At 41.9% G+C, this 12329-nt stretch overlaps 1 protein-coding gene across 1 annotated transcript in view; it reads right to left on the reverse strand.

The window, feature by feature from the left end:
- The window catches only part of csmd2 (CUB and Sushi multiple domains 2), a 220733-nt gene that overhangs the window by 51956 nt on the left and 156448 nt on the right, over positions 1-12329 (reverse strand). Inside the window, exons 32-37 of the mRNA XM_087169817.1 lie at positions 11768-11884; positions 9764-9877; positions 4865-4960; positions 3936-4139; positions 3143-3267; positions 405-501 (exon numbers count right to left, since the gene is read on the reverse strand). Of these exons, the coding sequence (XP_087025943.1) occupies positions 405-501; positions 3143-3267; positions 3936-4139; positions 4865-4960; positions 9764-9877; positions 11768-11884 (753 nt within the window). The remainder of the gene's footprint in view (positions 1-404; positions 502-3142; positions 3268-3935; positions 4140-4864; positions 4961-9763; positions 9878-11767; positions 11885-12329) is intronic.

Genomic DNA, 12329 nt, shown 5'->3' on the forward strand with positions numbered 1-12329 from the left:
GTAATGCAGCTACTGTAAACAAACATTCACTACAACTCCACACAGAAAAGGCTAACCTTTGTGGAAATGCACCAAGAGTTTGTCAGGGGATGTTCAAACAGATTGGAATTTTGAAACTTTCCCATGTCTACACCATCTGGCTTTATGTACTCTGAATTTAATTTAGCACTGTTACAATGCCAACTGTGCCAAATGAGGCCCCCAATTTCAATACTGTACGTGCTGGTGAACACATAGAACATGCTCCAGGTTCTACATGCTACTCTTAGATAAGTCATTAGGCTATTAGGTTGCCTGGACGATGCGTTTAGGTATAAACTGTTTTACATTTAAAATTAACATGAAAACATGGATGAAAATAAATGCACACACACACACACACACAAACACATATTTGGCAGTACCTGAGAAGCTGCCAAGCATGGTGTCAGTGTTGTCTCCTCCGTCGAACACCTCCAGCGAGTCCCAGTTCTGCTCTGTGACAAAGCTGATTACCTGGATCTGAGAAAGGGAAGAGACAAACCAAAAGAGGGGATGGAGGAGGAACATAATTAGTGACAAGTAGGAAAAAAATGGAAACATCAGTACAGAAACAGAAAGACGGATGGGATTTAGAGAGTAGGGCTAAGAATGTGTATGTGTAGGGAAATCAAAAGTTAAGTAGAAGATTAATGGGTGGGAGAAGACAACAGAAAAGGTATATGTGAAAAAGGGAGAGTGAAGGACTAAAAGTTTGGCCATTTTACTAGTAATTACTCTCACATTTAGAGTAGAAGTAGTCTAGGCCCTGACACAGCTAACTTCTTGTTCAAATGTTACAACAGCCCCATCATGACAAAGATATTTCTATATGCAAAGTCAAAAATCTTCAATCTTTTCCTAACTTTTGTTCAGTGTTTTACAGGAACAAAGATAGTTAACAGTTTCTAGAAAGGCTAAGACTATATAAACATTTTTCTTCTCTTTATATAGTTTAAAGTACACAAAGGGTGATAGATTAATTGATCAAAGCCATGAAGGATTTCGAAAAACAGCAACAGCAGTTGAGAATTCTCAGGGGAACAAAACACAAGTCATTTCAAAATAAATGTCTTGCTTTCTTTTCTTACTTTGAATGCTCTCTTAAAAGGCTATGTTCAAGTGTTGGGCATTCGATTTGAAATGAAGAAAACTGTGAGACAGCTGCAGAGAATGTTGAATATTCTTCAAGTAGAGGCAGGCTCAGAATTATTCTAACAACAGTCTCCACTGTTGAGAAAAAAGTTGCCACATCATCCAAGAATAGCAATCTGGATTCTCACAAAGGTTGTCTATATGGTAAAGCTTAAAACTTATTTTGCTGTTGAATGCTGGCCAAGGGAAATGGTAGAGTAGGCTTACCTCTAATATGTAAAAGTGAATATGTGAAAGGGGCTACACCTGTGCCGTCTACTATATCTTTGGTCTCTGTGTTTAGATACAATTCACCCACTTCTTCAGTACTGTATGTGTCTTCATTCATTCTTTCACTTTGTCCAAGCATTCCTCTTTGTTCCCTCTCAAATCCATTGCTTGGCCCTCTCCTTCTGCCTCCGATGGTAATAGATCGGATACGAGCCAATTAAAGGGGCGGTAGGGGCTCTGGCACATCCCGGGGAGACGAGGCAGATCACAGATTGATCTTTCATTAGGGGGCCACGGCAAATGTGCCCGCAGGCACCTCGCTCCTTTAAGTTCTCTTCTGCATCGTGACACTCCAAACTAATGTGTCTCTGCTCGCTAGTGGATCGGGAGCAACAGTGCGAAAGACAAGACGCTGAGAAAGGGGATGAAGGTGTGAAACAGATGAGGTGGAGTAGGAATAGTAGGGATGAGGAGGATTCATCTGCAGAGAGCATGGACAAAGAGCGGAAAACCCTCTACAGTTAACACCTCACATTTTGGTAGCACATGCAGTAACCAGTTGTTCAGTGAGGAAGTGTGTGTGTGTCCGTGTGTGTGGCCCATGAACACCAACTCATCATTACCGAACCATACCATTTATTATTTATACATTTGACTGTCAAGCCTTTTGCGTTTCAGAGAGTGTGCGCACAGTCAGATTTCAGTTTTTCTTCCTCTATTTCACCTCCAAGCTATTGCAATGTTAGTGTGTTGTGCAGCATGCTAAGCGTGCCTGCGGGCTATCTTGGGTATTTGACCTGCAAGGACAGTCAGCTGAGATGGAGGAGCTAATAGCTGAGGGACGGCACTGAGGTCATTAGCCACAGAGGCTGAAGCATAAGCCTAAAAAACTTTCCATCAGGCAGATCCACGGGGACCTCACTCAGGTTCCTGGTGGAGTTCCATCACACATGCATCACAGAATAGGAATATGCAAACTGAATTAACTCCCAAGAAAGAAAAGTAAAGTAATTGAAGAGAAAATTCTACAAATTTATTTCTGGTTTTAAGTTTCTGGTATAGTGATCTGCCAAATTAAATTCTGAGCCTCTGTAAAGTCTATAGAATCATTTAGCTGCTCTCCTGTACCCAGAGAACTGTAAATGCTATACTTTGATATAAAGTGGCTAGCTCTGTTAATTGGTACCCTTGGTAAGCTGAAAACATATCACCACACAGGAGCTTGTTCCCAAGACCATGCAGAGCTGTAATGGCTAGAGGCTAAAGATAAATAAAATCTGTTAACTCATTTAACAGTCTGACCAGAGACAGTTTTAAAAAGGGATTAGTCCATATGTTTAAAGTGAACAAATAGGTCACTGGAGCTCAGTTGCAAAATTTTCATTAATGGAGAATCTTATCTGATAAACTAACAAGCTGACAGCAGGCAGATAAAACAGTATTTAAATTCTAAATCTAAATCTATTTTATTATATTGCATGCAGCTAAGTCTACTTTGATATATCATGACACTGCTGACATTTCCTGGACAGTGTGCCCACAGTGTGCTGCTTCTTTGGGTTGTGTGTGGACTGGAGAAAGTAGGATTGGGTTCGGGGTGGGTTAGGGGATGTAATGAATTTATACTTTGTTGTTAACAGAGCTGAAAAATGCCTATGATTGACTAAGGGATTTCACTAATTTTAACACATCTTGATTATGACAAAGCTGTCACCCAGGACGTACGCTGATGCCAGGAAGAAAACTCTGTTATGCAAACCTGGATTCCTGATCCCTCGGGAACAGTGATCTTCCACACACAGTTCAAGCTGTTGAGGTACGGCTCAGGAAAGCCGGGAGACAAGATGGTGCCTGTTCGATGGGTCAGATTTCCTCCACATGGAACTGCAGGATAAAAGCCAAGAGTTGAAAAGATGTGAGTTGTGTCAGCAGTACCTTGGTACATCTTTTACTAAACCTAAATCATTAAATCACAACCAAAATGCTAATGCGCTCCTGAAATACACACCAAGTCTGTTCCACCTGGCCATCAAAGCGCACGCACGCATGCACGCACGCACGCACGCACGCACGCACACACACACACACACACATCGGACACACAAATTATCTTCAAACACTGTCTCCCCAGCTTGTTCTGCACATTTACACATCTGGTAACAGTGTAGGAGCATCTGCTACAGCTGTATCTTGTGTGTGTGAGTGTATCTCTGTAGATACATGTGTGTGTGTGTGTGTATATGTGACCCTCAGCAGTGCCTGTTACCTGTGTGCTGCATGGCTAAATCTCACTATGTTGCTACAGGCACTGGCTGGCAGCCCACATCTGTGTCAGACTAACAAGAGTTTGACACTCAAGTTATCGAGTGAGAGAGAGCCAGAGACACAAGACATGGCAGGAAACAAAGTACAGAAAGAAAAGAACGAAGATACTAATGAAGAAACTAACAAAGGAAGAAGAAAAAAAAAGAAACAAACAAAAACAACCACACTGACTGGTGAATGCTTAAAATGAGTGCGAGTGTGTCTGTGTTTGAGTGTTCATGCCCCACCTATACAGCTGGGTATGGAGCTGTTCCATTGTGCCAAGGCATTGGGAACGGTTAAACATTCAATGGCACTTGATCCCTCCAGCATGTAACCTGGGCTGCACTCAAAGCGGATCACTGCGCCAACAGCAAAGTTGTTGCCCATCCGGCGGCCATTTCGGGGCTCGGGGACTGAGCTGCACTGGGTGGCACTGGTCCGCGGCACAGCTTTGGAGAAACAGAGAGAGAGAGAGAGAGAGAGAGAGAGAGAGAGAGAGAGAGAGAGAGAGAGAGAGAGACAGTGTTCTGTTCTGATTTTGAGTCATTACCTGTAACATTTGTTGAAAGCTTGAAAAAGAGCTTTCTACTTCATTTTGTGTGGGGACTTATATAAATCTCACTACTTTATCAGTGTCAGTATGATCAGTGTGTCCCTAATAGATAAAACAAAATATGATATTCAGTTTTTTCTTTGCCTTGTGGTTCCTTCAGCTTACTTACAATAAAATGCAAAAATGAATTATTTATTCATTAAATTTCCTCCAGAGCTGCCGTTGCCTGTGGATATCTGCAGCAAATGCCATTTCTGGTACACTGCATTGTTTAAGAAAAAATAACAATTCAAGAGATAAGTCCCTCTAAGGGGACTAGATGAAACGGGGAGTTTAAGCACAACCTTTTCAACACACCGCCATACTTCTACTGAGTTAATGCTCCAGATCACACACTTCTGCCGACACACACACACACACACACACACACACACACACACACACACACACACACACACACACACACAAGTAAGTCACAGCTGAAACAGTGGCTGAAGGTGAATCCTTGCGAAATCACTCAGCAAGTCATCTATTATGGAGAGGAACTGGGGCTGTTAGAAACAGAGGGACTCCAGGATTTGTGGGTGTGTGGGTGTGTGTGCCGGTGTGTTACAAACTTACCCTGGTAGACCAGGTGGAATCCTCTAGAGCTGGATTGGCCTTTGGAGGTGAAGCGGATCAGGACTTGGTTGGAGGTTGCTAACGGCAACGACTCGCCTGAGGTAGGGAAAAGTTAAAGACATAGTTTGTAATGTTTTTAACATTTAAGTGCTGCCTTTGGTTTATATTTGTGTGGGTACAGCTGACTCTTACTTGATACCTAATTAACATCTAAACACATGCAGGTAACTAACAAACATTCTCCTCATCGTTCTAGAACAAAACAATTTAGGTGTGAATGTTAGTGACTATTTTAGGGACTCAATCTGTGTCCAGCATGAAAATTCAAAGTAAGAGGACTAATAGCTAACTGCAGATATCTCTGAGAATACATTTAGAACCTCTCCTTGTGTGTTGCATTGCAGGAAAGTGCAAATAAATAAATAAATAAAGAGTGTAGATATCTGATTTCAGTGAAGCAGACAGACAGAAGGACCGACTGTGATGAAAATATAACATGCTTATAAGGCATCATGAGCATATCACGATATGCAAATGCATGGTGGTTATTAAGATTAGCCTAATATTTTACGGTCATACAGGACTGCACTTATCTGCGATGCTTATCGGATAGCCAACAATTTCCTTCAGCTACATTGCGACTAAATGGGAGTCCTGATTACTGGCACTGATATCATCGCGTCCGACTGCAGTCTGCCCATAAAACGTCACGTTCTGGGAGCTCAGAAGTTACTTTTGATCACCACATGAGCCTTGAACATTTTGTCAACTCACTGTCCTGTTCTTGTTTTTCCCAGCTCAGATATACTTCTAATTTACAGTTAATTTCTTTGTCATGTCATGGCTGCACCATTGTAACTCTCGCCCCAACTGTTGCTCATATTCCCAATTAACAAGTCATTACTGGAGTTTCTGCAGCTGGGTTAAATTGGTGCAGTGACACCCCTGAGTGCTGTAGAACCAGCTGCAGAGATCAGACCCCCCACCCTTCCCCTCTTGGTTTTACTTCACTGGCTGTGTGTGAAATACAGAATCAAACTCAAGGTTGAATTTATCACTTGCTGTGTAAGGCTCTCCACAATCACACTCCTGCTTACATTCAGGAAGTCTTAATGGCACACTGCACAGGCAGGAATGTAAGGTAACCTGACCACGGCTTAGTGGCTTTCCATCTGTCATAATTAAATACCAAAAGGTGATCGAGTTTTTGTTGTTGTAGCTGCCAGGTTGAGGAACAGCCAACAGACTTTCGACCAGTCGTGTGAGTTGAGCTTTAAATGGCATCTGAGAATCTATTTGAGCAGACGGGCTTTGCGTTAGTGTTTTGTTTGGTCTGTGGGTGAAATGTATTTTTCAACTGAAAAGTGAGGTTTTTTCTGCAAGATGCTATATACATAAACTACTAGGCAATTTATTCAGAAATTTAGGAGCTCAGTACCTCTTGGGGCTGCTTTAGCATTATTTCTCCAAGAACATTTATCAGTGCCAAAATTTAAAATGTCTCACTGCAGATAAAATCCTCAGAAAACGAATATCTTATCACTGAAATTGGTGATATGATCTCCTGCTATCCTCATCAGCTTAGTGTAGTAGTGTAATTAAACACAAGAAAAACCCACATGGTGTATCTACTGTGGTGGAAAACTATTTGTTGACTGACACAGAACATGATATAAAGTGTGAGCATCTCTGTCTCTGCCTCTCTGTCTTTCTCTCAGTGTGCTGCTGACTGGCTCTCTGCAGTGGATCTCATTACTCTGCGTCTGCTTGCTGTCACATTGTAGTGGGAGGCAGACGTGCTTAACCCCAGAGGCTACATTTGTGTGTCTGTGTGTGTGTGTGTATGTGTGTCAGTGAGTCTCTCCTGTGCATGCATGTTTTTGCTCACAATTTTTTTATGTGAATATTTCTGCGCCTTTAAGTGCAGTGTCCTGAGATAGCTCCAATGGTACAGTTTCTTCATGCGTCATCACCAGACTGTTCAAGTTCCACTGTAGGATCCCCAAGGCATGCTGGGTAGTTTATTAGAGGAAGCCCTTGCTGCGTGCTGTCATGGTGACAGTGTTTCATAATTTGCTGTGCGGCGCAGGTATTCATCCAGACAGATCAAACATGTGTCAGCATGTAACTTATCAACCCCTCTGGCCACTCTCCAGCTCCAAACCGCTTTGCCCTTAAAAAGATCCTCTATGCTGGCAATATGAAAGACTCACAAGGACAGATATGACTTTGGCTGGAAGTCAATAGTCAAAATTCAGTGGCAGTTGTTGGTGTGCACTGATTCAGACACAACAGTCATGGGGAACAATGCCAGAGATTAACACTCAAGCTGTTAAACCACAATTCAAACGGGTTTAGAGTTAAAAACAGAGTTAGCCCAGCGGGGATTACAGGAAGTGAATTTTACATTTTATGAATTCATGTTTTGCATTTATTCAACAGCGTGCTTGCACTGACACAGAAGTAGCATTAATGATAAAAGTGGTCAAACTTGAATATAGCTGAATAAAAATGGATTCCCTTGTCACCGCTGATGGCCAAGAGAGTGACATTTCTTTTTTTTTTTTCAAATCAATTCAAAAATTAGCATTTTGATAAGTCTCCTTGATTTCTTGATCCAGTCCTTTTGTCCCTCCTTCCAACACGCTGTCTTTTCTTTTCTAATTCCAACCTTTTATCATTCATTTAATTCTACTCTCCCCTTTTCTCTCACTTTATTCTGTTTGTCGCTACAGCCTCCGATAATTCTAAATCATTGCCTTTTCTTTTCAAAAAGAGTGATTTGCCTCCCAACGCGTGACAGTAATGAAAACATACTGTACTCGGGACTGGTTTAATGTCATGTGCTTTTCAAGGTTAGCGTAATCACAGCACATTGCCTTGTATTTTGGCTCATGTAACTTACAACGCATGACAAATAATATCCCGCAAACCACTAAAATGCTCATCACCCGACAATGTATTTACTGCACATAATGACAGCTTGTACATTTAGACTACATGGGTGAATTCCTTGATTTATAAGTTTGCAGATACAGTATGTCAGTCCATTTGTGAGCTTCAACGAATCTGTATATGAGACAGTGCAGGTACACACTTCTGGATTATACCTAATTCATGCCAGTTATGCCCACATTTACTAGTTCTTCAGCATCACTGTCTGTGTGGGCAAAAAGTCTCTCTTCCCTTGCCAAATTGTGTCAGCTCTGCTCTGCCATGCCTGGTTAGAGCTCTGTGAACCTGCCGCCAGGAGTCCGCAGTTAATATAGCGTCCTGTTTATTGAGCTGTAAACTGGATTTTCTGAGGCTGCCCTGGACACAAACCAAAGTAATCATTTTGCTTTTGTCAAGCCACAGGGCTAGGGCAGGCTGAGATGGAGAGCTGCCCTAAACTCACACACCTTTTCACTCGCACGCTCCTCAAACGTTGAACCTCCCACTACTCGAGCTATTTCTTTTGTAGCCAGTCAACACAGCTGTGGCATTTATCACATCCATGCATCCTCAATTATACAACACTGCTGCAACACAAATCATTCCTTCTCCTTCACCTTATCACTTTTCACCTTTCAACTGTTATGCTTTTTTTTTGTCTCCATCTTCTCACATACAGTAACTGCTCTTTTCACTTCTTATCTGTGTGCACCTGTGCTGTACCGCTGTTGTACATCTTTTTGGAAAGGAGGGCTCATGAGATCAAAGTACATTATGGCAATGACTAGATTTTGGAAATGGTTTGGTCAAGGTTAGGTGTTCGGAGGCCATGGTTGAGGTCACAGCATTGGGTTGGGAAATAGAGTAGTTAATAAGATGTTTCTCACAAGATTGGTTAAATGTTTTCTTGTGATATTTCAAATGAATATTTCATGGCTTTTCATGGGATTTTGCACCGTAACGGAAGCTTTAACTGTGAAACATTAATCACAAAATGGTATGATCTCATGTTTTTTGTTGTCATTCTGTAATCTTTGTTTAATTATATGGAATAGTTTTTAAGGATATAATAAAAAATAAAGGTATTACAACAATTTGTTAAGGCATGTGGCCATTGTTTGTCTGCTTATTTGAGGTAATTACCTCATGCAGTGGCAGCAATTTTGGTCAGGATTTATTCAGCTGTTCCCTTGATGAATAAACAGCTGCAAGCTGAACAGTTGAGGCAATATTAACTTAATACCGATGCTTCCAGTTTGACATTCATTATTTATAATAGCTGGTAATGTTAATGCAGCTTTTAGTAGGTGTCTTTGTTTCAATGCTAAAAATGCACAGTTGGTTTTTCTTGAGGATGGGAGACAGGAAACCATTTCCCTGGCTTAAACCTAGTGTTTGCGTGTATTTATGTGTGTGTGTGTGTGTGTGTGTGTGTGTGTGTGTGTGTGAGAGTGTGTGAGTGTGTGTGTGTGTGTGAGAGAGACATGTGTTTGTGCAATACCAATTCACGTGTGTATGCATGCAAGTCTTCTTGAGCCTGTCTGCTGATGTGTTATCCCTGTGACTATTTAAGTTGTTGTTGTCACTGCTGGATTGTTTTACAGCTCACTGGAGCCCACCTGCAGCCATGGCAGCTCAGCCTGTGTCAGCAATTTCTCTCCAAGTTTAACTGGATGCTTATGAAAGGCATAAGGCCAAGACAACATTTTATTTAGTCTCCTGTCGTGTCAAAAAATAATATCTGGAAGATCAAATAGTCAAATCAAATTTGCTGATTTGTTACAAGCTAGGTCTGAATATGAAATAAAAGCTGCACAAGCATGTGTGAATCGCTTTCTGCCTACCTGCAGTTCCATTTAAATTGCTTCTGTTTTCCACCTCCCTGATGTTTTTACTGAAACACAGAGGCTACACAAAACGTGTCTGCATGCAGGCGTCTGATAATGCATGTTTGTGTTTAAGTACCTGTGTGAGCTCCAGACAAGGAGCTAAGAACACGGGAATGCTGCGTTGCCCCATCATAAACCTCCACAATGTCATTCAGAGCGGTCTGGAAGAAGGCGAATTGGCTGAAGACAACTAGAAAAGACAGATATGGACAAAAAAATGACATGAGAGGAAAGTGAAATTAGCTAGAATTAGTCACTTCATCAGAGTCACATTGAAAAACTCTCAAATCCATTTGAAATGACACAGAAAACCCATAAAAAAAAAGTACTTTGTAGTATCCACATCCAAAAGAATATTATCAACAGCAATTTCAATCAAACTGTCTTCTTGAAAGCGAGGTGGATAATGCCAGCAGTTATGACAACACAACCAAAAATTGATATTACACAGGGAGATCAGCAATCCTGTCTGGGCTAGATGGCTTGTCAGTAGATGACAGGCTTCAGCAATGACAGCCCATCTGTTGTACAATGTGCAGGCGCCACTATGGTGCTTTCATGATCTCAACCCACTCTTTCTACCACTATTGCCTGAACATATTCAGTCCTGTCACATCCAATCTTTGTCTAGTTTACTTTTGGTGAATATTGTCGTTTAAAGAGAAGTATGAAGAGGATGAGGGAGAGAGGAAGAGGGCAGAGGGGACAGAGGACTAGTGTTCTCCATTAGGAGTGATGGCGGGACCTTATCCTCTGAGTTATACGTGTTCAACATGATTCAGCATCTGTCATCTCCTACTCATCCTCAGTGGTTTCTGTTACTTGTACATCCTCTTCCTCTGTAGTTATTGTGAGAGAAGCCTGTGGTTGCGGTGACACCTGCCCTGTCCTCCACATTTGGGGAAAATAGCTTTTCATTAGGGTCGGTGCATCAGCCTAATGAGAAGAATGGAGGCCAGAGCATTTGTGGCTCTGCACGACAAAGTGTGTTGCCCCGGGCCTCATTGTCATTTTCCAGGAAAATGCAAATGTGGACTTTAATTATTTCAACTTCCTCCCTCACTTTCACTTCACTGAGCGAAATATGTTGCCGACAGGATCCAAGGAGACAAGGATGGGTGCCCAGCCATTTTGGAACAGCGCCGTACCTCCGAATGGGCATCGTGACCTCGACATTCAAAAAGGCTGGGGTGAAGTGCCCCAAAGCTAAACACATGCCGGCTGCTGCTGTTTGGTGTAATTTAACAATGACAGGACATGAGCTTTCCCTTAGAGAGACACTGTGCTGATAACTCATTAAAGAGGCAGAAGGAGGAGGAGAAGAAGCAGAAGATAAAAAGAGAGAAAGACGGACCGAGTTAAGCAGAGAGACATCATGGGCAAGTAAATGAGCAACTGAAACATTTTTGATTTTTCATGTTTGAGCTGTGTCACATCCCTGCATTGTTTTTTTTTTTTTTTTGCTTTCTGAATAATTTGCTGCTCCCACACTATCAGATCACATATTGGAAGCAAGCTGTGACCTTTAAGATGGAAATGCCAAAAAAGTAGTGAAACTCCAGGAACACTGGATCTTCCAGACACCCAATTATTTTTTAGTGTGTGCATGGGTATGTGTGTGTGTCTCAGACAGATATTCTATGCCTAATGTGTAAGACAGTGATTAAATTGCTCCACTAAAGTAATGTGAAAATATATGTATGGCATTGAGACAGATGAATATGGGAACTATCAATCACTGTGTGATTTTACCGTGTATAGAAAAATATGAAAAAAAATGCATTTAGTCAACCTCTGACTAAAGCCCTATAATTATGAGTTAAAGAAGAAGGTGTCTGTGGGAGCTTTTACAAGTTTTCAACAAACTTGTTTTCTCCTACACACCTGTCACTAAGAATATTCGTGTGGAAAAAAAAAAGTCTAGTTTATTCTCAGCAGTGAAATATGTGCAGAATTTAGTGAGCCTAATAAGGGCAGTTTGTGCATCTTAAAGAAAGACGCGTGATTTCTCTCACAGGCACTAACATGCACAATTAAAAATCTGCCAAATTCAATAACACGGCACTCTTCCTTGGCTTACCGTAATCCTTGGGCACGACCACAGAGTACAGACAGGTTCGTGCGTTGCTGTAGTTTCCAGGGTAACCAGGAGACAAGACAACTCCCTCCAAACCTGAGTACTGTCCACCACATGGAGCTGGACAGACACAAAGATTAGACATTAAGAGACAGGACAAGGTCTGAAGCCAGGAGTGCAAGATTCCATTTCTCCCCGACCCTCTTGCTTTTCCATCCCCTCTGTTCCATCACTCCTAAATTACTTTTCTTGTCTGATTGGGCTTTGGGTGGAAGACGTCCCTGGTGTTTGCCACAGTGAAATTGCAATGTTTTCCAAGTGTCCCTCAGGGTTAGCCTGGATGAGATGAGGCCCGGATGCTCTGCGCGTGCTCGTATCTTTGTATAAGTGCTTAACCCATGTATGGGAATGTCTTCTTTTTGTTTTTTTTGCTTGTGCGAAAAATGTGCACGTATTCCACCTGCCATATAACTTCACACTGTGAGAGCCAAATTCAATGTGGGGGCTCTTTTACCAGCTTTCCACAGCGCGTGTTAGTGAGTGTCGTGGGGATGTCAGCAAACAG

This window comes from Seriola lalandi, unplaced genomic scaffold, assembly GCF_002814215.2.
Source record: "Seriola lalandi dorsalis isolate HSWRI2012SDOR001 ecotype SW California unplaced genomic scaffold, Sedor1 jcf7180002054916, whole genome shotgun sequence".
Classification (NCBI taxonomy): Eukaryota; Metazoa; Chordata; class Actinopteri; order Carangiformes; family Carangidae; genus Seriola; species Seriola lalandi.